This window comes from Callorhinchus milii, unplaced genomic scaffold, assembly GCF_018977255.1.
Source record: "Callorhinchus milii isolate IMCB2004 unplaced genomic scaffold, IMCB_Cmil_1.0 Scaffold1, whole genome shotgun sequence".
Lineage (NCBI taxonomy): Eukaryota > Metazoa > Chordata > Chondrichthyes > Chimaeriformes > Callorhinchidae > Callorhinchus > Callorhinchus milii.
The window spans coordinates 127,252,338-127,279,922 of NW_024704742.1; the positions used below are offsets into that span (position 1 = coordinate 127,252,338).

Sequence of the window (27,585 nt, forward strand, 5' to 3'; positions counted from 1 at the left end):
TGCACATGTAAATGGATGAATGCTTTTACATAATAGAAATGTAGAGTGAAGATCCAATGCCATGATAAAACAGTGAGTTATATCAAGTGTTCTGTACGCACAAGACTTTAGGCTATAATAGCTAGAATTATAATAACAGCTATTTATAATAAAATAATCCTTGCATTTGATATAGCACTTTTCATGTCAGAGGACATCTCAAAGAGCTTCACAGGATTTACTGTAAAATGTACTGACTGTAGGCGAAAGTCGTAGCCATTTGCGCACAGCAGTGTCTCACAAACAGTTATGAAGTGAAACACCAATTTTATTTGGAGGATTGCTAACAGGGACACTCCCTTTTTTGAATTGTACAGTATCGTGGAATCATTAACATCCACCTGAACAGGCAAACAAACTCTACATTTCTATCACTTTAATGTCTCACCCGAAAGACGACACCTCCAACAATGCAGCAACCTCAGCACTGCATTGGACAATTTTGTCAATCTAGACTATGTGACTTCAATGTCTTGACGTGTGGATTGAAGCCCAACTCTCTAACTCAGAGGCAAGAGTCGTACTAACTGAAACAAGCTGACATCTACTAAGTATATATTTCTCCAACTGTATTTATAGCTGTCAAATATTATGTATTGGTAATGTTTACACTATCCTATGTAACCTTTTGAAGTTATAAAACAACACTTAGCTTCTTATGAAGTTTGGAACACTGAGGGAAATTATTTAGCATACTTTGTTAATGATTGTTTAAGCAAATGATTGTTGTCTCATTGGGAACTCAAAAGTTCTATGGTAATATTTTTACTTGCCACAGCTTCACATGCAACATCTACGTGCAACAATTGCTTGGTGTGTTTTCAACAAATTGCATTTATATAGTGCTTTTCAGGTCGGGAGGACATCCCAAGACGCTGGACAGTCAAAGGTTTGCAACCGAGCTATTGACTGGAATCAAGAGGGGTGGAGGACAAGAGGATAGTGTTGGAAAGATGACCAAAGTCACAGTTGAAGAGGAAGGTCTTGAGTCAGGACTTGAAAGAGGCAAGGTGGAGGTACTCGGGATGGAGTTCAAGAGAGTAGGTGCAGAAAGGCTAAAGACTGACCTCTGATGGTTGTGCAGGCAGATGGGAGCGTATGGAGCAGGCCAGTAAACCCTGAGCAGAGGGAACGGACAGGTTGGTAGGGTTTTAGGAGGTCACAGAAGTGTAGGACGAATCAAGACCGTGGAGGATAAGCTTTAAAGGTGAGGACAAGAATTGTCAACTTGACATTATCCATAAGTTGTACAAAGCTTAACTTAATGGTCAAAATTATTAACCAAGTGACAAAGTTATCAGGAGTTTACTGTCGCTCCATCTGGACATATGTGCCTTAGTCCTGGGTTCAAATCTGACTTTTTTCTAGTGGTTATGGTTATCAAATTCCAACCTTGGTGGCCATATTTTACTGGACCACAGAACAAGTTGGCAACATTTGATCAATAGACAGTTTATGTGGATTAAGTGGCCAAATTATTTTTAAAATTTTTGAAGGAATTATTACCCCTGGAAAAGTGATCCACCAATCGACTCCCAACTGGGTTTCTACTTACTGTTAGGTAAACAGAGATGTGTGGAGTAAGGAAACGTGCCTAAGGTTTCGCCCTGCCTGGAAATGGAACCCAGCTCCTCTCGTTTGTGAGTCGAGTGCTCTAACCAATATGCTCCAGGGTTTCTGGTAATGTTGAGAAAGCACTCTATGTGCTGTAAGCATTAAGGATTAATAGTGACATCTGCTATTTTGGATCCCTGACTTCATTGAAACCACATGTGAGTTACGCCAGTTCACTTGTCAAAATATTTGTTCTGTTCCCCATCTCCCAGTGCAGTAGTATATTTATCTCTCCATAATTTGCATGATGTATTATAATCAATGACCACAATGTCATGTGAAACTCACCTGAAACTGCATTGCTAAAATTTCCTTAATGAAGTTAACCTTCATATATGTTCCTGTACCAACTAAATACAAAACAGTTTAACCTTTTATAGTGGAATTTCTCTCATTGATGGAAGAACCTGCAAATCTCAGGATGTATTAAAACATCAATGTATGTTCAAGTAAACTTTATGCATACATGACGAAGAAGGGTACTGATGAGAGGAACAGGAAGGGTGAAGCTTGTGTGGTATATCACGTACGAGTGGGCCAAATGGCCTGTTTCCATGCTGTATCATTCTATGTAAATAGATTTTTGGTCAGTTAGAAATCTGCTAAAGGATATATAAACCAGACTACAAATGCATACCAACATGTAAATTTGATTGTGTCTGGAATGGAATGTACACTTTCTTCCTGGATTGACTCACCCTGTTTATCTAATTCTAGAAAGTATTATATGCAAATTGCCAAACGCCAGGACGTGAGGACCTCAGTGTGTGATGGGAGTACTGTGGAATTTAACTAGCATAAACTGTAATGTCACTGAAGTTAGCACAGAAGAATGAATGAACTTTTTTGGACACACGTGTCTTATACACAAGAAGCCTAATCTGCATTGAGACTTTACGATCGTTGAAGGGATGAGAACGACCAGAATGCAATGTGCCCTTTCGCAGTATGATCCTAAAGGGCAGTGTCCAAGTAAAAGTTGGTGTTCACCACAACAACAACAACAAGATTTCATTTATAGAGTGCTTTTCACGTCGGGAGGACGTCCCAAGGCGCTGGACAGTTGGGTCGGGACCCGAGCAGGGGGGGAAATGGTCAGGGGGAGGGAAGGGAGGGAGAGAGGAGGGGGTAGAGAGTTGAGAGGGGAGCTGAAGGCTCGGTCAAAGAGAAAACCCGGGATACCAACATGAGGGAGCTGGTCCATTTGCTTTTTAGAGTTTCTGGTAATCTATTTTGCCATAAAATAATAGTCACTTTACAGTACATTCTGCGAAGAGCTTTGAGACGTCTCAACGACGTGATAAGGCGCTGAATCAAATGGGAGGATCATTACGAATTACCGATTACCAAATTTGATCCACGGAGAAGAGGGCAGGGGAGGGGGGGGGGGGGAGAGGAGGGGAAAAGGAGAAGAGGCGGGGGAGGAGAGGGGAGAGGGGGGGAAAAGGAGAAGGGGGGAGGGGGAAAGGAGAGGGGAGGAAAGGAGAAGAGGGGAAAAGGGGAGGTGGGGAGAGAGGGGGGGAAGGGGAAGGGAGAGAGGGGGGAAAGGAAAGAGGGGAGGGGGGAGAAGGAGAGGGGGAGGGAGAGAGATGGGGGGAGGGGAGGAGAGGGGAGAGGGGGAGGGGAGGAGAGGAGGTGAAGGAGAGGGGGAGGAGAGAGGGAGGTGAAGGAGTAGCTCCGCCTCCAATGCTGCTGTGGGGCGGGGCTTGGCCGGTGACGCGGCTGTTGCTGGAGAAGGTTCTGGATTGGGCAGCCTCGTTGTGAGCCTCGAGTGACGTCGGCCTCGCGCTGTGAGACGGGATCCGCAGGAGGAGGAGGTTTTTACTACCGGTGTCGGAGCTCGAGGGTGGCAGCCAGTCAGCGAGCGGCGGCAGAGAGGGAGCGGCAGACATTACACACCGAGCGACGGAGTGACTGGACGAGCAGCGGAGACGGTCGTCTCGTTTGAAGAGCGAAGGAGGAGAAACAAAGCGCGCAGACTCACTCACCAACAATGGCTTCGGGCGGAGAGTAAGCGTTTTCCTCACTCGCTCGGCGACGGGAAGGAAATGGCGTTCTGTTTGCTGTTACCCGACTACCTGTCCCGATAATCCCCCTCCGATACCCCGCTGTTGAAGGCCGGTAGGCCTCAGGCTTTCCCGCTGACACTGCAACGGAGGGAGGGAGGGAGGGAGGGGAAGAAGGGGGTGGTTTGTTTTCTCGTCCCAAATTTTCCTGTGTCATTGGGGCCTAGTTCAGTTCGTGCCTCGTCCTTTCAGTCAAAGGCATTGCCTGCAGCGAAGAGGAGTCCATACATTTTATATATAATATATATATATGTGTGTGTGTGTATCTATATTTATGAGATTTTTTAAAAAAATATATTTTATTTAATAACAAAGATGGTGTCCGGCTCTCCAGCCCTCAGGATCGCTCTCGCTGTCGCCGCCGAAAGGCAGCGAGCGAAACGCTTTGTAATGGTTCCCGGTGATGTTTCTTCGCCAAGTGACGAGGATGACGAGGAGCAATTTTTTTTCGGGCCTAGTGTGTGTGGCCGCGGTGTGTGGGGCATCGCCCCCTCTCCCTCTCTCTTGACGTCTTGTAACCGATCGGGAGAAACTTCACCGACGCCTCACGTTTTAGCCGCATTTTGTCTCGTGCGATGTTATTGGGGGTTTTTTTTTCAAAATTTTTTTTTTAATGGATCTTATAAAGACCGACTCGCCCGTCAGTCTGAATGCACTTCACCGCCCGGAGTGACACTTTGCGTTTTATTTTATTGATGTTTTTTGATTGATTATTAATGGTTTAAAATCTTCCCACCGGTCACATGGTGCACCTCTATATGCTGACGTTGCTTGAAAGGGTGCATTTTAGGACTCGATCTCGATGTGTAGCCTGATTTTTTGTGTGTGTGGGGGCGGGTGGTAGAATGAAGACAAAACGAAACAAAATACATTGCCACGTTAAGAGGTTTCCGTTGCAGCCCTGAATTAGCGATATTTTATATTTGACCATCTTGCTTTGACTTTTTTAGGTTGATATTGATGATGATCTTAAACCATTGCCCAGAAAAAAAATGTGTGTAGAGTTTTGGTCTGCATTGGAGCATCACGCCATGAGTGTAAAATATGCAATATGATAGAAATAACCATGTACGTGAAACGGTCAGTGACCTAACCAGATCCAATGGGATTCTAGGCATTTTGGTTACATCATCTGGGAGAGGCAAGGAAAGATTTCGGGTTTTTCACGCTTGTGAATTAAATGCCAAGATTTCTCTTAGGCACGTAAATTATTACGTGATCAATATATAAAACAAGGAAACTGAAGACTATTTTAATATACTGAGGCTGCTGGAAAATTGTGAAAAGTAAAGATGAACCAAATGGGCACAGTGACAGACGAGCCTAACAATGGTCTTCTAATGGTGGATGTAGCTGCACCTAGTAAGACAAAGTTGTTTATTACCTGAAGTAAAAACAGTTCTATACCTGTATAGAGATGTTTACTTCAGATAATAGCTATTTCTACTTCAGATAATATGAAAAGGTTAAATGTTTTGGCAGTATGACCTCCATCCAAACTGGGATTGGGTGAGACATATCGCTAGCTTTTCTACTTTGAATTATGGTGGTCACTTCAGTGTTTTCTTTTCTGCTTATTGAGCTGACTACCATCTTGCCTGAAATTGAATCAAGTTTCATGCTTCCAAAATATAGTTCATCATTGAATTCACCAAAATTTCTACCTAACATATTTGAGTAAATTTGCTGTGATATTATCGGTAACTTATACACACTGATTTTGCAGGACATTAAAGACCCACTGCTAATTTGGGCATTTGGAAAAGCAGGTCCTTTAGAATTGCATGTATAGAGGTACCATGCTGGAGCTCAGCCTATTGCTGCCACAAAATTCATGCACTACAGCCTTTACTGTCAACAGAGTCCTCATAAAGTACTAGTCAACAATTTGAAAAGGTTACTGTGAACATTAACATTTCTTTATACAGATTAGATTGCAATTGTGATATTTATTTTTACTGACTGATTGAAGAATGAGTTACAAATCAGCCAGTCTGTCATTCTAATGCACATAGTCTTTCTAATTCTATTTTGAAACTTATAATGGTATGAATAGTGCGTAATGGAAAGGAAAATGTCATTGAAGAAGTTCTATGTAGATTGAACTGATGATGGCTTACCCATTCGACTGAAGACAGCAGTAAGAATGAACTTTTTTTCTTACACCAAGTAGATTTAGTTCTGCTCCAGAGGTTTATTTTTTTTTGCTTATCATTGTGAGATGAAAGTTTGCTGTAACACCGCCTTTAATTATGTCATGTGAGTGTCCATTGAAGCATCCCTCAGTTAGTTTTTTTTTAAAAAAAAACAATGCCTAACAATCCAGCTGTATGACAAATGGTAACAAACAGTTTTACTCAAGGGTGCAAAGGGTAGATTGCAAAATCATGGTCCCACCAATGCTTTTTCACATACCCATGAAGACCACTTTACTCATATTCATTTGCACATGCCCTTTTCTTAGGGAATAGCACCTGTGAAGTTATGTTTTAAAAGTCATGGATCTTTGAAAGGTTGAATATTGATATATGAGGTGAATCGGGAGGGTCGAGAGCAATTCAGGAGGTTGAGAGAAATACTTGTAACACTCATAATTATGGGCAAAAAATGCCTAACCTTGTAAATTTTCCAAATCTTATTTGTCCATTTTATCTTTGTTTTTACCAGACCCACGAAAAAGGAACTAAAATAACTTTTCAAAGGCATAACTGGTAAAATGAATAGACACATGGCAGATGAGGTTTAATGCAGAGAAGTGTGAGGTGATGCATTTTGATAGGAAGAATGAGGAGAGGCAATATACAATAAATGGTACAGGTGTAAAGGGAGTACAGGAGCAGGGAGACCTGGGGTTTCACATACACAGGTCTTTGAAGGTGATAGGACAGGTTGATATAGCTGTTTGTAAAAACAAAAGCATATTAGATCCTTGGCTTTATATATAGAGGCATAGAGTAGAAAAGCGAGGAAGTTTGCTATATCTTTATACATCATTGGTTAGGCTTCAGCTGGAGTATTGTGTTCAATTCTGGACCCCACACTTTAGGAAGGATATCAAGGCCTTGGAGAGGGTGCAGAGGGAATTTACCAGAGTGGTACCAGGGATGAGAGACTTCAGCTTTGTGGAGAGACTAGGGAAGCTTTGATTGGAGCAGTGAAGATTAAGGGGAGATTTAATAGTGGTGTTCAAAATTATGAAGGGTTTTGATAGAGTAGATAGTCAGAAACTGTTTCCACTGGCCAATGGGCCAGTAACCAGGGCACTTAGATTTATGATAATTAGCAAAAAAAAACGGAGGGGACGTGAGGAGAATTTTTTTTACAGAGTTGTTACGGTCTGAAATGCACTGCCTGAAAGGGTGGTAAAACAGATTCAATTACAACTTTTAAAAGGGAATTAATTGAAATAATTGAATATAATTGAAAAAGAAAAATTTGCAAGGCTATGGGAAAAGAGCAGGGGAGTGTGACTGATCCAGTAGCTCTTCCGAAAAGCTGGCACATAACATGGCCTGTGCTGTTATATTCTATGATTCTATGATAACTGTTGTGTGTAAGTGTGTGTGGTCATCTGTGTGCTTTAGAATCTTTGTTCAATCCATGATCTGTGCTGAGTTAGTTGATTTCAGCTGGCAAGGGAGGGGGAAACATTGAATGATTCTGCTTCTGTTTGATGCCCAGTAATCCCCATTGGAACAAGTACAATCGCACATGGACCTTGAATGAGGACGTGACGCTGGCATGCTCTCCATTGTTGATGCTTGTGCATAAAGAATGAATGGTTGATTGACTGTGGAATTAGTTAACAGCATCCTCCCTTTATTTTGAGATAATTTGGAAGTGAGGGTAATTACAAATATTGCTGATAATTTTGCACTTTTTTAATGAGATTCTTGAACAAATATCACGCTGAACGGCATGTCTCAAAACGCCTTTGACTGCTCTTTCATCTTTCCCCTCCCCACTCCCCCTGGTTTCCACCCCCTCTTGGGTACATTGTGAAGCCTTTGAGACGTCTTCCTGTCAGAGATGCTATATAAATGTAAATTTTATGGAAAGGAGAATTTAATTTTTAAAAAAGCTAAAGGATCAAGACCTGAATGGTAAAGCTTGTTGGTTTATCAAATTAGTTGTTTTCAGGATTTTTCTTTGCTGATATTCTATAGGTAGGTGAAGTTTGTATGATCAAGTGCAAGCATTGGCAGTAAATAAAGCAGGCACATGCACTCTATGAATTTGCCAAATCAATTGCCAAGTCTATCTGAAATGCCTAGATGTGAAGCCTGTTGGTGTTCACTGACCGGAGGGACTAGCTGGAGGAATAGGATTGCAGGAGGTCCCAGAGGCAGGGCCATTGAAAGGGTAGCCTTGATAATATTTCCTTGTATGGAGAGTAATCAATAGCTGAAATTGGATCATCAGGTCACTGAGCTCGGGCATTGGACGCTTTTAAGCAACTACTATAGTGTGAAAGGCTGTTCTCATCCAAAGCGCAATCTGCTGAAGGTACTTTCACTTCCTTTCCTCCTCATCCCTGCCCTCCTTTTTTAATGCATGGGCTCTGCTGGTCTGCCAAATATATTGTTTTCAGGATTTTTCTTTGCTGATATTCTGTAGGTTTATCTCTGGCATGATTTCACATATACATGTTGCTGGGATTCCTTGCGTATTATGTGTTCCTGGGGTTCCATGTATTCATTATTACGTGATCCTGATTATTTACAGCCGAGTATTTTGAATTTAGCCTGTTAGAACATTCTAGCCAAGCCAGATCCATCCTTGCCTCGCTTGAGACCACGTGCACATTCCAGCAGAAATAGAACTCTATTTGTTCTCTCCTGTTCTTTCCTAATCTGTTTGCAAGGCAATGTTAGCACATCTTGTAGACCATGTTATTCAGATCAGGTGAGACTGTCCTGGTTTGTTTGGCACAACTACTTAACAAACTCATTGAATCACTGGGAAAGCCCAGCAGTTTCAGTTGTAATTTTTCAGAAAATATGGCAAGTCTCCAGGACTAGTTATTCAATGCCACAATTAGAATTATATGTTTTCTACTTTGCCGCTTTTGGTTAGTTATGATCACGTCATGTAAACATGCCAAAGCACTTCACAGGATTTACTGTGAAGTGGAGTGACTGTGGAGTCCTGTAGCTCAGTGGTTAGAGCACTCGCTTTGCAAGCGAGTGACCTGAGTTCAATTCCAGGCAGGGTGAAACCTTGGGCAAGTTTCCTAACTCCACACAGAGCCTAATAATAATCCCTCCAAAAACAATAATAAATTGGTCATTTTTAATCTACGACTGTTTGTGGGACATTGCTGTGCGCAATTGGCTGCCACGTTCGCCCATAAATATACAGTCAATTCACTTTACAGTGTGTTCTGTGAAGCGCTTTGGGACATCCTCCCGATGTGAAAAGCGCTAAATCAAATGCAAGCATTATTATTATTGGTAGCTAAACGCAGCAGCCCAATTGCACACAGCAATGTCTCACAAACCAGCATGAAACAATTGACCAATTTTTATTTTGGGAGGTTGGCTTGGACACCAAAGGAAACTCCCTTCACTTTTCAACTAGTATCGTGGAATCTTTAATGTGCACCTGAACAGGCAGACTGGACCAAAAGATGGCATCTCCAAAATGTAACACCCCCCCAGCACTGCAAAGGAGTATCAGCTTAGACATGTTTCGACATGGGAACCAACAACCTTCTATAAATGATTCCTATAAATTTCAAATACATTGATTTTTGGGAGGCATTATGTAAGATTCCATTTAAATATTTGCTAAAATTAAGACATGCAATCCAATTGCATGAATAAGAGATTGGGTGAGATTGCTGCATATCCCTACCATTGAAAGGCAAACATTCAGTCACTTTGCCCCCACTCTCTGGAACTCTCTCCATCCACAAATCTCTTGAAGTAGCTACTCAGCTACCTGGAAGGAGAATATACTGTTTCAAACATAAGAGCAATGTTATAGCTTTCCATTGTTCTTGCTCCAGCTTTGTTCTACAATACCAAGGTTTAAGACTGGATATAGAAGTTGATCATGATTTGATTACAACTCTCTCGAGATGTTATCCTACATGAAGGACGCTATATAAAAGTTCTTGTTGATTGGTACTATTCAGCCTTTTTGCGTGATTTAGAACATGACCAAATGCAAGTACAGACATTTATAAATCTTCATGCAATGTAAAAAGTAAAAGCTTGTGAGGTCCAGGTGTTCATTGGCATTTTGTTTATTGGGTATTAACCTGCATTGCTCTTGTATGTGGTTGGCTTGCGCTCTCTATTAGAGGAAACAAATTTCCAGGTGCAAGTTATATGATGCAATTTTTGGGTGAGAGGGTAGAAGTGGACAACTAGTTTATATATTTACTATTTCAAAGATTCTGAGCTTCAGGGTTATGAAGATGAGTTATTTCCCAAAATAATATTTTGACAGAGTGCAGAAAGTAGACTGCATATTTCAAGGAATTGTTTTTTCTACGTGATTAATGGACTATCTAATGTTCCAAAGTTTTATAAGATGAATGAAGACATTTATAAATTGTAATTAATTCCTGCAAATTAACACTTGGAAAATTTTATCCAACCAATACATATTAACCTCTTAATCATGGTGGTCTTTGAGTGAAATTGGGTGCTCTACCAAATTAATTCAGTTGGATATAAATTACGCAATTGGTTACTGTAAATAATACGTTATTGTTTTATAGAAGCAAAGCTGATGACTTATCAACTGCAATTCTGAAGCAGAAGCATAGGCCTAATCGATTAGTTGTTGATGAAGCAATCAATGAAGACAACAGTGTGGTCTCACTGTCTCAGGTATGCAAATTATGGTACATATTGAACATCACCCTTATGTTTTTTTCTCCAATGTCTAAAGTTTTGCTCAAACGTGCAAAATAATGCATTCCATCAAGCTGAAATGAGCTCAAAGCTTTCATTCGGGGGCACCATTTTAGGATTAATGTGATCAACTGCCAGTGTTTCATCTCTCCAGAAAAGTATTGGAAGCAAGAAAATTACTTTCCCAAATGGCCAAGAAAATCCTCTGCCCTTTTCCACAAAATTTCAATCAAAAGGCTTCTACCAGAGAATATCTTTTCCAGATTTGCTTTGTGAACTGAACCTATGAACCAAATAATTGCACATATATAAAATATATATATCAGAACTGCCAATAGTAACACAAATAACTTTCCACAGTGCTGTAAAGTTTGTTTGAAGTTATTTTAATTTTAACAGGCGAAGATGGATGAACTTCAGCTTTTCAGAGGGGACACCGTGTTGCTGAAAGGAAAAAAGAGGCGAGAAACTGTTTGCATTGTTCTGTCAGATGATACATGTTCTGATGAGAAGGTTCGCATGAATAGAGTTGTGCGTAACAACTTGAGAGTCAGATTGGGTGATGTTGTCAGGTAAGTAATCTTCTGCTTTCAAATTCCGAGTGAAGTCCTTCACATTTTTTCATGTGAGATGTCTTTAGGAAGCAAGAGTAATTCAGTGTATTGTTTTGTTCTTAGCATTCAGCCATGCCCAGATGTAAAGTATGGAAAAAGAATCCATGTGCTTCCTCTTGATGATACAGTGGAAGGCATTACTGGAAACCTGTTTGAAGTCTATCTCAAACCATATTTCCTGGAAGCTTATAGACCAATTAGGAAAGGTAAGGTATAGAATTAAACATTTTCATAATGCAGGCTTTCAATATTTAAAACTCGACACTTTTTTGGGGAGGGTGGGAAAAAAAATTTCAAAACAAGTCCCCACAGCAGCCCTTTTCAAGTTCCACTTAGTTTGATGGAATTTCGGACAAAGAAACCAGAAATATATTTGGATCTCATCTGGATTTTAGAAAGATTTGCAGAATTGTGAACGAGCTGATCTTATTTTTTAAAGGTGATATTTTCTTGGTTCGTGGTGGAATGCGTGCTGTGGAATTCAAAGTGGTGGAAACTGATCCAAGCCCATACTGCATTGTTGCCCCTGATACTGTCATTCATTGTGAGGGTGAACCCATCAAACGAGAGGTAACATTTTAAGTTCGTATGGTTTTACACCCATACAATCTTCAACTGGTACAAGAGAGCAAAGTATCTAGTCATATGTAAGTATTACATTTCTGTGGAAATGTTTTAAGTTTTAAAAAAAAGTTCAACAGTGTATGACCATTGTAAAACCAGCACTGTGGGAGGACAACTACTATCATGAACAATGCTGTGGAGATAAGCTACTCCTCAAGGGAGAATTCTTGACAAAGAACATGATTTCACAAACATAGAACTGCAGTTACTGAATCAATTACAGCATCCCAAGAATACTACAGCCAGAGAACCAATAGAGAAAAACAAATACGTCATCTTATAATTATCCCCATATTATATCATTCAGTGCACTTTTTCAAGATTAGGAATTGTTTTTTTGTTGCTGAGTTGTTTGTCTGGAAAAGAGCGGTTTGTTGAATCTTCATTCTTTTTTACTTCATTTGGCATCTGCTATCTTGTTCGGTGCCTTTATGACTCCAGACCAAATAGATTGTTTGGATTTTAACAACTTGAAGCCCTCGGTTTAAAGTAATTGTTTAATTTTAAGGATGAGGAAGAATCGTTGAATGAAGTTGGGTATGATGATATTGGTGGTTGCAGAAAGCAACTGGCTCAGATCAAAGAAATGGTGGAGCTCCCTCTTCGTCATCCTGCACTTTTCAAGGCTATTGGTGTCAAGGTAAGAGCCCATATATTTTTCCTCATTTATGTTCTACCTATTTGAATCTTTAAAATTGCAGTATTTTACTTTTATTTAATTCCTTGATTATCATAGTAGATAATTAAGGAATACTTTGACCGGCAAATATCATCAAGGGCTATTGACCGTCCTTGGTGGTGGGTTTGGGGGGGAGAGGTGATTGCTTGGCAATGGAAAATCAGATTCTTATCAATTCTCCACAGTGGTTTTGGTAGTTCAGCATTTTAGCCAGGTCTACAGAACTCTGACGCACTGTTGATGATTGCCCAACTAACCTGGCTATTTAGAGTGACTTGGTGGAGCAGACCAGTGGATGGGAGCTGGGATTCTTGCATCCCAAGTCCTAAGGGATGGGATGGTTCTGGCTGAAAAAGCAGCAGGGATCAAACAACATTTGCAATCTTGAACTGTGTGATATTTTTCACTAGATTTAGGGAGTCGGCCTGTCTCAGTAGCACTCCTGCCAAGTGGGTCAAAAGGTTGTGGGTTCAAGGCATGTGTTGAGGACTAGGAGCTCCTGGTCTGAGCTAACACTGTAGGACAGTGTTGGTGGCGTGCTACATTCCAGGAGGTGCTATTCTTTAGCTGGGACATTATACTGAGGTAATAAGTGAGCATTAAAAAATCCATGATGCTATTGAAAGGAGTTTCTCCTGGTGTCTTGGGTAATGATTGTCTTGTTAAATTGGTCATTGGCTGTTTAGAACATTGCATAGGAATATAAAGTCTATATTCCATTTTGCCCACTTTCTGATTGCTCAGGCCTAAATATAGTATAGCCCAACATCCGAGAATAAATATGAATATTATTCGAGTAAACCCTGAACGAGATTGCCATTAGGGTTACAGTTCCGCATCCACAGAGGTAAAAGAACTGTGTCTACAATAACCAAGCCCTAATCTTAGTGATTATTTAATGCTTTAATCTTTAACTTTGTTTGATGAGACCATTCTTCTTTTATGTTTAGCCTCCACGTGGCATTCTGCTGTATGGCCCCCCTGGTACTGGAAAGACCCTGATTGCTCGAGCTGTTGCAAATGAAACTGGTGCATTTTTCTTCCTTATAAATGGTAGGCATTTGTTTTTATTTTCAAACTTTTTTTGTATATTTTACCGTTTTGTGTGTGTAAAATGGTTTTCTTTCGACTGCAGTCGAGGAATCAAATGGTTCTTGATTTCATAATGTTGGATGCATAGATTATGGGTATACATAAATTCTGGTTACATTGAGTTTAGGATTGGATAATCTAGAATTGTTCTAATTGCTCAGTTTCAGTGGCTATAAATTCATATTTTTAAAACCTAATTTGGCAATATAATGGCTGAGTTGGATCCTGCATAATTGTGAGCAACTGTCATTGTGTTGCAACCATGGTTGCTGCAGGGGATCTTGTTTACTTTGTGAGATTAGTTAAGATATCCCTGTGGTCTTCAGTTCATATGCAGTTTGTAAAGACATGTTTCCCATTAAACTGGGACTTCAGTTAATTTCTCCTTTGAAACCGGTTCTAATCAAGTTCACCATTTGTAAGTTATGTTTTCAAAAACAGACTAAGATGCTGATAGCCTCTAAAGATTGTGTTCTGGTGCTTACTTATTGAAGTGTTGATGGTGAGCACAATGCTAAACTGAGTTAAGATCTGCTCCCTGCAATGACCCACTGAATTAAACAAGTTGGAAAGGTTATAACTTTAATTTTTTTTCCTGATTAGGTTGGTTTTGTTTTTCACTTGGGTGAAAATCAAAATCAACAATAGTTTGCCCCACTGTTCCCATCTTCAACAAGGCAACATGCTCTAAGACTTCTGCTTTTGACTACTCTAGTGATCTGCTAGAAACTGTATAATGATTGGACTTGACTGTCCCTGCTGATACTGCCCAGGTTTATACATTATAAATGAAATAGCCTGTCAAGATCTGGAACTCACGTGAGACAATTGCTTCAGATGAGGTATGAAGTCCATTATTTTTAAAATTTTACGGAATATATGGTAATCTTAGAACAGAGGTCAAGTGTTTCCTGGCAGATTTGTGTTTCTCCTTCAGAGTAGAAATAGAGGGTAGTGGCACAGCAATAGTCAACTACAGTTTGTGGCACAAGGTGAATAGGAGAATTTAGAAACTACATTTTGTGGTTCAGGATTTGACACCCTTTATATGTGGAGAAAAACAAGGATTGAGGTGAACAACTGCATAAGGTTGACAAGATACTAATTTGCTTCTTTACAGGACCCGAGATTATGAGCAAACTTGCAGGAGAATCTGAGAGCAATCTGAGAAAGGCATTCGAAGAAGCTGAGAAAAATGCTCCAGCTATCATTTTTATTGATGAACTGGATGCCATTGCTCCAAAGAGGGAGAAGGTTGGTTCTAATTGTGATGCAAAGTTAACTTATACTATTGTTTCAAATGTACTTCTGATGGCCAATCCCTGAATTACCATATTGATGACTTTATTTGTCACAGAAATAACAGTAAGACTCCCATCATATCAGTCAGGACTATAACATTTAGTATGACTTGCGTGAAGTCTGACTTTTAAGCAAACTTATTTAAGCACTTAACATCCAATTTAATGAATCTATGTTGCGCATGCATAATTCAGTGGAACCAGTAAGTGCATGAGCGACACTTCGTCACTGCAGCTGGTGAGTGTGCAAAGGGTCAAGACTATGTTTCCCACAATTCAATGTGTCTTGACTCGTTGCCGTATGAGCCTTGGCATCGCGGCACGTGCAGAGGAACTTCCAAGACTACGATAGATCAAGACTACTTTTCCCACAATTCAATGCAGCGACAAATGCAGCCTATCAAATGTGACTCATGCAAAGAAATCCAAGTGGTTTTGATAGGAAACTGAATGAGATTTGAGTGCATGTACAATTTAGGCAATTATATGTTTTATAAAGATAAGATTAATGCGAGTTTTACTCAAAATACTCTTGACTTTCTGTGTATGAGCTATTTAATCTAGCAGCTGCATTGAAACTAAAGTCTAAGTAGCCTATAATTAACTGGAGTAGAATGAAATAAGTGTTTCCAGCAAACTTTGGGAGGGGTGAATCTTTCTACTGAACAAAAGTACTTCGAAGCAACATTGAATGCTGAATAAATAGTATATTATCTTTATATTGAGTTATCCATTGAGTAGAGACCAGAAGCTTTTAGAATGAGCCTTTATGGCATTGAAGCATGATGACACTGTTGCGGGTAACATGCCTATGCTCGACTATAGCAGCTTCGTGGCCAGGGGGAGGTGGGCAGGAGGAGGAAGACGCTTGCACCTCAAACAAAAAAACCTCTGTGTACAAAAATGTACCTCTTGCTGACCTAATTTAGTCCTGTAGCTCAGTGGTTAGAGCACTCGCTTTGCAAGCGAGAGACCTGAGTTCAATTCCAGGCAGAGGGTGAAACCTTGGGCAAGTTTCCTTACTCCACACAGAGCCTAATAATAATAATCCCTCCAAAAACAATAATAAATTGGTCATTTTCAATCTACGACTGTTTGTGGGACACTGCTGTGCGCAATTGGCTGCCGCGTTCGCCCACAAATATACTGTCAATTCACTTTACAGTGTATTCTGTGAAGCGCTTTGGGACGTCCTCCCGGCGTTAAAAGCGCTTTATCAAATGCAAGGATTATTATTATTATTAACTGCTTTTTAAACTTAATTACCAAAAAAAAATAGGTGGGAAAGTAAGCACCTCAGCAATCAAATTTGTTTTTGGAAAGCTTACTGAAATTCTATTTGGGTATCTGCTGGTAAATGAGTACGATACACTAGTAGTAGCTAAATTGGATTAAAAATAATTTCTTGTACAGTGTTATTTTTTATCTAGTCCCCTCTGTGTCTGTTCAAGGCTGAAAAAACTAACTGTGTTCCTTGTAGTTTACTTTTCATTATGGTCCAGTCTTGTTGCTCTCGTCTGTGCCAGCATTGTACGGGGAAGGGGTGCTGCATTGTCAGTTGAGACCTTAAACAGTATTTTAAGAGGGTTATCTTCAAAGATTAACAAGCTAGTCAGAAAATAATTGAAGACAAATCATTCCAGTCTGATGTATGGTTTGCTATATGCAATCAAATTCTAATCAGCTATTTGTTCCAGAAAGTGCATTGTGTGTAAGTTGCTACTGATCGGATCAGCTAATTATTCTGTTTTCCAATTGTAGACTCATGGTGAAGTGGAACGTCGTATTGTGTCACAATTGCTGACTCTGATGGATGGTTTGAAGCAGCGAGCTCACGTGATTGTTATGGCAGCTACAAACCGGCCAAATAGTATTGACCCAGCTCTTCGACGATTTGGTAGGTTGATATTTCTGTTTAAATTTCAGTGTGTGATAATGTTTATGTATTTACTAGTAAACCCCTTGGTTTAATCTTCTGTTTTCAGGTCGGTTTGATAGAGAGGTGGATATTGGGATCCCTGATGCCACTGGTAGATTGGAAATCCTACAGATTCACACAAAGAACATGAAGTTGGCAGATGATGTGGACCTTGAGCAGGTTTGTAAATACATTTTTAGTTTGGAATCTAGTTTAGGAAAAAACCTTTACTGTTCACAAAATCAACAGCCTGACTTTGGATAACATTCCAGAATTTTAAATTGAAAGCAGGACTAGCATAACTGACTTTAGATGCAGTACTTTGGGAGACAACCGGTACATCAGTACAATGGCAGGATTATAATATATTGTAAGAGTGATTCAGATGAACACTCATCAGTATGTTAACCTCCCGCCCAGCTATTAGCAATGAGCATTTCTTCAGTCTGGTATCCTGGCTTTAACCACCCTCTGCATAAAATAAATATTTTTGGGGTATCTGTCCTAATGTGTGTGTAATATGGTTATATTAAACTTCTTGATTTGGGATTACCTGCTATTTTTGCATATAAATATGCGTGTGGTGTGGTTGAATTACCCAAATTGTACTGCTGGAGTGAAGGTTTTTGACTAATGAATCACTTTCCTTGTTTTAGGTTGCTAATGAAACTCATGGGCATGTGGGTGCTGATTTGGCTGCCCTTTGCTCTGAAGCTGCTCTTCAGGCCATCAGGAAAAAGATGGATGTTATTGACCTTGAAGATGAAACCATTGATGCTGAAGTTATGAACTCACTTGCAGTTACTATGGATGACTTCAGGGTATAACTATTTGGATTTTATTCTTTGATTATTTTTATAAAGATGCATGTAAAATATTTTAGCTTGCCTTTATAGGATTTAAACTTTTTTTCAAAGTTCTTAGATTCCCAGTTATTATTTTATTATTATTTTAAAATTATCATAATTATGATATCCCATGTTAATTGCATAGTGACCTTTTGTCTTGCACTTAACAAATTTGTGGTAAAAGTTGATGCATTGTTTGCTTGCAGTGGGCATTGAGCCAGAGCAATCCTTCAGCCTTGCGTGAGACTGTTGTTGAGGTGCCTCAGGTGACGTGGGAAGACATTGGTGGATTAGAGGATGTGAAAAGGGAACTTCAGGAGCTTGTCCAAGTATGTTACGTTCAATTTTTAAATAATGATTCTTTTGCAACTTTAGTTATGAGAGTTTGATCACGGGCAGAGTTATATTAATATTCTATCTTGCATGGCAGCACAGTCAAATTTGGGTAATTGAATATCGAATAGTTTGATTTATTTGAATAAAATTTAGAAATCCCAAACTATTTGCACTCCTAATCTAACAATATCTGTTAATTGAATACCAGTTTTACAAATAATTCAAGTCTATTGAATAATTTTCCCTATGACTGTATTAAAAAAATATCTGATTCTGGTTAAATACATAGTCCTAAATCATTACCTTCTACAGGACAGTGTGAATGTTGTCCTCTCCTTCTCATTCACTATAGAGGGGTGCTGGAGATTGGTCAGTTGGCCGTGTGAGTGAGGATGTTTTCCACTTCCAGTGAGGTTGGAAACCACAAGGCTTGAGCTCTGGGAAATGAGTCTCCTCTTATGTTTAGTCCAGTTATATGAATAGTTTGGTTTACTGAGTAATTTTTGCTGTTAAATTCAGTATTTAATTAACAGAATTTCAGATGTAATTCCAGCCCTGTTATGATTGTTTCTACTGGTTGCTGGGGATGAGTCTGATATAGAGAAGCTGATTTGAAAAGTTATTGTTTTCTTTCAACAGTATCCTGTGGAACATCCAGATAAATTCCTTAAATTTGGCATGACTCCTTCGAAAGGGGTTCTGTTCTACGGACCACCTGGTTGTGGTAAAACATTGCTGGCAAAAGCCATTGCAAACGAATGCCAGGCCAACTTCATCTCAATCAAAGGACCTGAGCTGCTTACCATGTGGTTTGGAGAATCTGAGGCAAATGTCCGAGAGATCTTTGACAAGGTGTGTGGCAAAAGTAATTGAAACCCAATTATTTGGTGGTGTGTGGTGGGGGGGGGGGTCGTAGAGGAACATTATAAAAATAGAACATTTTGATAGAGCACATTTTCAAATGCATTCATTGATGTATCTGCCCAGAAAAATTGGAATGCATCATACCTTTATCAGGGAATTCTGCAATCTTAAGATTAGCCGTCAGATTTGAGCTGCACACTGATGGTGAAAAATACCTAATCTCCTAAATCGCAGTAGTTTTATTACTATAACATTAATAAAGAATTTCATCTGATCTGTTGTTTTCACTGGTATGCCCCAGTTTTTATACTCTTGAACTTTTTGCTCTTTTTCTCTGCATTTTGTAGATCACTAGTTAATGCCTGATTTTCTGAATATTTACAATAACACAAGATGGAACCCTTTTCTTTTAGGCCCGCCAAGCTGCACCTTGCGTGCTCTTCTTTGACGAGCTTGATTCCATTGCAAAGGCTCGAGGTGGAAACATTGGTGATGGTGGTGGAGCTGCTGACAGGGTGATCAACCAGATCCTGACTGAAATGGATGGCATGTCTACCAAAAAGAATGTTTTTATCATTGGTGCTACCAACCGTCCAGATATTATTGACCCTGCAATTTTGCGTCCTGGACGACTGGACCAACTGATTTACATACCACTGCCTGATGAAAAATCTCGTGGGGCTATTCTGAAAGCCAACTTGAGGAAGTCTCCAATTGCTAAGGCAAGTCTGATTAGTTATCTTTTAAAACTTATAAGGGCTATAGGAACATAGAAACTAACAACGCAGAAGGATTCCATTTGGCCTATCGAGTCTGCAGTGGCTCTCAGAGCAAGCTAGGTTGTCCTGCTCTATCCCCATATACCTTCAAGCATCTAACTTTCATATTCCTGTATGTTCTTGAAACCTGCAGTAGACTTTGCATCTACTACCTTTCTTGGCAGGGCATTCCATATCCAACAACTCTGGGGGAAAAATTCTCCTTTTGCTCATGTTTGATTTATTGTTTTCATATTTAGTTACCAAGCATTTTACACGACCTTATACATAGTAATTTTATTTGTAATATCTCTTAAACTTGACTTCCCTACAGGAAGTTGATAAGGAATATCTGGCTAAGACCACCAATGGGTTTTCTGGAGCTGATTTGACAGAGATCTGTCAGCGAGCTTGCAAGCTTGCCATCAGAGAATCTATTGAAAGTGAGATAAGACGAGAACGGGAGAGGCAGGGCAATCCTGCAGCTATGGTGAGTACGTATTTGGCAGCCATTTTTATGTTCTCCAAACATTAAAAATCTTATTTATGTTGTGTTTTAAACGAGGCCCTGTCATAGCAAATTGCTTTCAATTCAGGAGGTTGAGGAAGATGATCCAGTTCCTGAAATTCGCAAAGATCACTTTGAGGAAGCTATGCGCTATGCACGCCGGTCTGTCAGTGACAATGATATCAGGAAGTATGAAATGTTTGCACAAACACTCCAGCAGAGTCGTGGATTCGGCAGCTTCAGGCAAGTACTTTTTTTTTTGTATCTTTGATTCTATTCCCCATGTGAAAGGACCTATATAAATGTACATTTGTATTGTATAACTTTTTTGCTGTTCTTAATTCCCAGAGCAAAGTAGTTATGTATTATTGGGCATAACTTACCTGTTTGAGATAAAACTCCTGTATGTTTGTTTAGTTCAGCTGCTCATTTAATAAACTATCTGAGCCATTGGGGATCATATACCATAATTCAAATACATTTGCTTTTGTTTCATTTTGCCATCAACCCTATTTGTTCACAGCTATAATTCTGTAATAATTGACCATTATTTTGGTCAGTGCATGTTAAGCTATGTAAACCAGGAACGTTCAAAATTAACTGGGCTAATGAATACAGAGGATCAATGGAATTCAGTGAATTTCATGTTCCCACAACTGAAATTTGCTTTAAATTCCCCAGATATATGAAATGGACAAACAGGATTCTAACTTTTAATTTTAATAGTAACCCGATTGACGTGCACTTGACAAGATTTTGCTCCCTTATGATTGGCTCCACGTCTAATTAATTTGCCAATACTTGCTGTCCTTGTTAATACTGGGAAAATAGGCATTTAGCATTGAAGACTTTCAAAAACTGTCATTGATTCTTTTTGCTGCATGAATTGCTACTTTGAGGACAGAAAACTGGAAAAGAGAAGTTCTCCAGCCAATCAACAAATACCTGCTTGGGCTGTAAACACTTTCTGTTCCAGTATATACTAAACTTTGGAAAGCATATTTTATCTGTTTTAAGATTTTAACTTTTAAAAATACACTTCAAGGTAAACTGAGCATTGCACAATTTCATATTGTGAAACAAATTTGAGATTAATATTGCCTAAATTGAGATAAATATTGCCTCTTTCAGATTCCCATCTACTGGCCAAACTGGAGCAGGGCCAAGCCAGGGTACTGGGAGTGGAACTGGTGGAACCATGTTCAGTGAAGACAATGATGATGATCTATATGGTTAACCTGCATAGTGGACCAAATCTGACCAGGCCAAGTTGTACAATTTCCATTTCTTGGACTGTTGCTTCTCTCTCTTTCTTTCCCCTCAGTCTAGTCAGAGAAGGGTGTGCAGCTTGTCAGTACTCTGGTACAGGGGTTTCTTCTAATGAACCTATTCTTGATGTTGGATGTGAAGTTAACTGTTAAATCACTGCAAAGTAGTCCATGACTACCTTCTGGGAAACTTCTGTTCTAATTGATGAGGCAGATTCAGCAGCTTTTGCAGTGGATATAACTGTAGCCTGAAAAAATACAAAATGCTTATGGAACTTCATTTTTTTTATTTCAGTAGGTGACATATGATAAATGTACACGTTTGAATAAGACTTGAAATGTTAAGAATCTTAATATGAACTGATATAATAAATACTGAATTGTTGCACCTCCAAAATTAAATGTGTGTTGCCTGAATTTTAAATTGCATTTTCAGGTTCTGCTGTTTGTTGAAAGTAACTTACTGGGTACTTGAGCTTCTGTTTACTCATTGTGGATAAAACTTTTTTTCTGCAATTATTTCTTGATTTCGGTAAAGCATCCATATGCCTCTCAGATTTTTTTAGTAGGAAAATAATTGGGGTGAAATTTTAATGAATGTTTATACGCATGTAAGGTATATAGGTTTATTTACTCCATTGAGTACTTTAAATTTGCTATTTTAAATGGCAGCCACCATTAACTGAAAAATAATCAGTTTCTTCCTTAGTCTGGAATAAGACAAGGCCTCTTACCGAACATTAAAATTTATTTTAAATGTCATTCTATTTGTAAAGTACCTAAATGTACTTTCTGTAGTATTGCTTTCTGCTCTGTTGGGTCAACTAGTGCAATTTGTAATTCATTTTATTCCCACTTTCCTTTCAAATGCCTTTAATGTTTGGACTCGTTACCTGGGCCCAACTTGGCAATGGTTCCTGACTAGATGGCTGTGAATTTAGAATATTTTTATTCTGGGGAGACTTGTGTGAGTTTATTTTCTCCAGGCTACATAATGGTAGATGGAAATGCAATGATTTAATGTATTGTACATACCATTCAAGTTGATGCACATTGTAGCATTAAATGTGTACTTGTGAAAAAATCTCATTGCAAAAATTAGACAATATTAACCAGTCACAAAGTATCTTAATTGGCTTGAAATGTAATCGGGTTAATTGAATATGTAAGGCATTCAACGCTTGCACTTGTATAGCTCATTTCACATAGGATAATGTCATGACACTTGTACAATATCTTGACATCCAATTTAAAATAAAGTTGGAATACACTTTTTCTAACAATGTATTAATCAACTGGTGAGGTGGTGTTCAGAATAATATACAGTATTTGGTTTTGAACACAATCTTCAAATGGACTTGGATTGAAGAGCAACTGGGATGATACAATAAAAAAGTTTTTCTTTTTATGTAGCACCTTTCATCTTCAGACATCTCAAAGTACTTAAAAAGAATTTACTGTAAAACGCATCCATTTTATAGGTTAACACAGCAGCCAATTTGCCCACAGTAATGTTTTACACACAGCCATGGAATAAATGATCAATTTCAGCTGGGGATTGTTGGTCAGGACAACTTCCTTAGTGATAACTCAGGAAGAACAAGACTTTGGAATACTGAACTTTCCAAAGAGCATTTTATTAAAGGTTGTATTACATAGAATGAAGCAGCACAGAATTGAGGCCATTTAGCCCTACTAGTTTGGGCCAGTATGAGGAATTAAGCTGATGTAAGATCTGAATGCAGAGCTGTTGGATAAGTATCAGATTATTACAGTTTTAATGCCTTTTTAACCATTGACCTCTAAAAGAAAGATTTTCTTTGGAGGATGGAGACGAGCGTATGAACACTGGCACAAGACTGGTTTCCGTTCTGTACAGTGTATGTAAATATTGCAAGGACTGATATTGAGCTCTTGCAACTGACAATTTCATGAACAAAAATTACTGGTTGAGAAAATATAATTAGAAGATTATGTAGGTAATTATAACTTAAAGTTGTGCTTGGTTTCCCTTGGAAAAGGGAATGACTACTAAGCAAATGTTTGTTGGATAGAGTCCTCATTACAACCCTTTTTTATTTTTAGATAAATTAACTGGATAAATAACCTATTGTCCTTTTCTGAGTTCTGATTCAAGCTCATTAGATGTGTTGTGGATGCAGATGATCCTTCATATCCTGATTTCCATTTGCAAGCACAGTGAGCAAATGTGTGCTGTGTATTCCATTAGTGCACATTCTCAACAATCATGACTCGAAAGTCAAAGGGTGACTTTCACAAATACTGTCACGAAGCTGTTGTAGATTGATGAGATTCGCATCTATACAATAACTGGTATACATTTTGTCAAATGGACTGCAAACATCTAACTACATGTATAGGGAGGGAAGAGAGCAAAGCATTCTACAGTATTTTGATGTCTTTTTATTTGATTTATGATAACTGGAATAGCCTTAACATAAGTTGCTGAATTTCAGCTAATTCAAACTCCCATAACTGAGCAGGCTGTTGATGAACAGCAAAGGTGTGGAGCAGCAAGTCTGCCGAAGGCCATGAATGAAGTGAAACATTGCGTCAATGGTTTGAGAATTGCATTCTTGCTCACATCCTCCACACATGAGCTGCAGGTCAAATGGTAGTATAGTGAAATTCTTAATTCAAATGCCTCTTTATATAACCGGACTAAACATAAGAGGAGACTCGAGCTTGAGTGACGTGGCATCCAACCTTAACCAAACAGGATACACTCTTCCACCAAGCAGATGTGTCTTGACTCACATGTCAATTGACAATCGATTGGCAGCAATCTCTGGGGAGGGGGAGAAGGAATCCAATGTTTGTACTGTAGAAGGTAATGATTTAGGACTCTGGTCTTTCCAGACGCTGATTAATTGGTTTTATATGAATGGTCACAGAAAATTATTCAATAACCTCAATTATTTGTATGTACAATACTATATACTCTGAACTATTCAATTATCTGATATTCAATTAATTGAATTTCACTAGACTGCAGACACATTCTCGAAGACCTTTTCTGCCAATCTGTATGGAGCAATGTCACGAATGGTGTGAAATTTATCTTTTTTCCCCCAAAATATTGTAGAGATGTCTTAAGTGTTCCCTGTCTTCATCTCTACAGGCTGCCAAGACCCTCATACATGCATTCATCACATCCAGGCTCGACTACGCAAACTCCCTGCTTGTTGGCCTCCCCAACTCCTCCCTCCATAGGCTGCAGATCATCCAGAGTTCTGCAGCCCGCGTCATCTTCCGCACTAGGCTCTGCGACCCCCATCCTCTCCCGACTCCACTGGCTTCCCATCACACAGAGGATACAATTCAAGATCCTGGTCCTCACCTTCAAAGCTCTCCATGGCCTTGCTCCCCCCTTCCTCTGCAACCTTCTAACCCCACTACCATCCTGCCCATTCCCTCCACTCAGTGGGCTCCAGCCTGCTTCAAGTCCTCCGCCTCATTGGCAGGCAGGTCTTCTGCCACTCTGCCTCCCCTCTCTTGCCTCCTTCAAGACTTGTCTAGTAGTCAAGCCTGGAGTAGTTTGGGACATATGTGCATGCGACCGCCAGGAAGGTGGAAGGCGAACTAGGTGGATCTTGGACCTTTTTGGTCTAGTGTTTCTTGTGTTTTTAAAACCCTCCTTTGATCGTGTCTTCGGTCATCTTCCCCAATCCTGACCCCCAGCTCGGGTCCGAAACACTAATTGTCCAGCGCCTTGGGACATTCTCCTGACTTGAAAGGCACTATACAAATATAATTTTGTTGTTGAAATGTATTTAAGGCTTTTTCTATGTGAAAGGCTAATGAAGTGCAAGTACTTGTTGATTGCAGCATTGATGCTATAGTAAGGTTGCATTGGCTTTGGTACTTCATATGTCAACCTATTTGCATTTGATCATTGCAGCTGTCATGAGTGAACCTGATTCTCATCCTCTGAGAGGAAATGGTGTGTGTATTAGGAGGTTTTTTGCTCGAAGAGAAAATTAGATCAATAATGATGATGAATTCATTGCCAAAGGATCCTAAGATAGTTGGCAGAGCTTGGTGTAATTAGTGTTAAGACTATAAATGAGCAATTATGAGGAGGAAGTTCTAAATTGCCCTTGATTGATGACACAATATGTTTTATATTTATTCACCTTTACCATCGGGCGAATGTCTCAAAAGTGCAATACGAAGCAAGGTGAAGCATGTCAGCGGAGGAAGCACCCTGAACCCAGTGTCCTAGAGGACGATCTGAAGTAATATGTCATTTAAAAAAGAGAAAATGTTTTTCAAAATGTCCACAGACACCTAGAGCTCAAATTAAAACATGCTGGAAAAATATACAGTCAACTCACTTTACAGTATATTCTGTGAAGCGCTTTGAGACATCGCAAAGACGTGATAAGGTGCTATATCAAATGCAAGGATTATTATTATCAACAAGATGCAATACAAACTTGGAAAGATCACATACCTTTCTATTCTTCACCCCTCCCTCTCACACCAAGCAGATCTTATTCCCTATACTTGAATGTGCTCGAACATGGGATGAACATCTGAAAAGGCCCGGAAAAGCAGTGGACAGGACTGGGCCTTCAGAATTCAGCCACTGAAACTTGTCAAATTGGGAGTCTTCCTTCTGCAGATGAGTGAGTTGTTGCAAATAATCTGCAACTCCCCACACAGGGGGATTGAAATATCATCGGGACAAATTAAAGGAGATTCTGCTGACTTAATCCTGATATCAGCTTTTCTTTGATGTTTAGTGGAGAGGAGTCAGGAAAACTTCACTCTTCTATTTAAGCTGCTGCTCTAGATTTAGAGAATTCTAGGCATGCAAATTCTTAAACTGGACAAGAGACGGTGCAGGAGAAACAGCAACAAAATCACATTTGTAAAGCGCCTTTCACGTTGCGAGAACGTCCCAAGGTGCTGAAAAGTTGGGGATCAAGACCCAAACGTGGGGGGCAGGGTTGGGATGAGGGTATGCAACGAGGTAGGAGGACGGCTGAAGGCACAGTTGAAAAGGAGGGTTTTCAGTCATGCCTTGAAGGGGGCAAGGGAGGGAGCAAGGCAAAGGGATTGTGAAAGGATTCAAGAAATAGTGCAATATACATTAATGTAGTGCCATTTGTGTTGTGAGGACATTCCAAAGTGCATTCATAGTGCTGATGGGCAACCAAGCTAGGGTTGGGATCTGAGAAGGTGGTGGAGGGCAGGGGAAAGATGATTACAAATGCGTTTAGGGATGTATGTTTTAAGACATGCCTTGAAAGAGGGGAGGGAGGGAGCGAGTCAGAGGGACTCTGGGCTAGAGAAAACAGAGAGTGAGGGCAGAATAGCTGAAAGCCTGCCAGTAGATAGAGTGGAGGACGTGAAATAAGTAGGTTGTTTCGGTAGGTTGAAAGTAAAGTCGAAAAGGTAGGGTGCGGTGAGACCATGAAGAGATTTAAAGGTGAAGATACTGCTTTAACGTGGCACCACATTCCAACCAATGCACCTAAGCTTCTTCCTCTCCCCAATAAGACAATAAAACACAAGGGTATTAAATGCCATGGATGTATACATCAGTGATGCTTGACACAGGAACTTGACTCAAGAGATATATGGGATGAAAGGGATAGACACTGCATCACAATATGCCAAAGAAGCACCATCAGCAAGCCACATGGGCTCTCAAGCCTGAGCAGTGACCTGCCCTTTGATCCTCCTGTGAGTCACATTAGGGAATTCTCTCTTTGAATTCCACCTTAGAAAACTCAGTAATATTCACTTTGCTGTCTACATAACATGAGGCTTATGTTAATGAGATCTTAAAGTATATGGAATACATTCACGACTCAACTAAAAACCGAAGGAAGCATTGAAGTACTTTTTCTGATTAATGGAAACATTTGTATTGCTCTGAATTTTTACAGAAAGCAAGATTTTGGTGCAAGGGAGACACTACTTCCACTAGTCACCAGGTGTCAGGATTGAGAACAACATTGAGATTAGATACTGAATAACCAGGTCAAAGGCAGAGTAAAACTGCTAAGCATTTATTTTAACTCCACCTTCACAAGAGCATCGATGTGAAATTTCTCACATACGACACTTGCCTTCTCTGAGCAAGATTGCTAATTGAATGCTAACGTTTTTGTGCTGAAACCACTTGGATCTGAGTTGAGATTTTCAATATCCATCT

At 39.6% G+C, this 27,585-nt stretch overlaps 1 protein-coding gene across 1 annotated transcript; it reads left to right on the forward strand.

The window, feature by feature from the left end:
* Positions 1–3,358: 3,358 nt before the first annotated feature.
* LOC103176873 (valosin containing protein) lies at positions 3,359–21,792 on the forward strand. The gene is made up of 17 exons (XM_007890707.2): positions 3,359–3,663; positions 10,450–10,561; positions 10,985–11,157; positions 11,263–11,405; positions 11,639–11,769; positions 12,332–12,463; positions 13,453–13,555; positions 14,715–14,848; positions 16,657–16,792; positions 16,881–16,993; positions 17,470–17,634; positions 17,868–17,990; positions 18,637–18,849; positions 19,275–19,583; positions 19,954–20,109; positions 20,216–20,370; positions 21,259–21,792. The coding sequence occupies exons 1-17, from the start codon at positions 3,647–3,649 to the stop codon at positions 21,362–21,364; spliced, it is 2,421 nt and encodes an 806-aa protein (XP_007888898.1). The 5' UTR covers positions 3,359–3,646; the 3' UTR covers positions 21,365–21,792.
* The last annotated feature ends 5,793 nt before the right edge of the window (positions 21,793–27,585 follow it).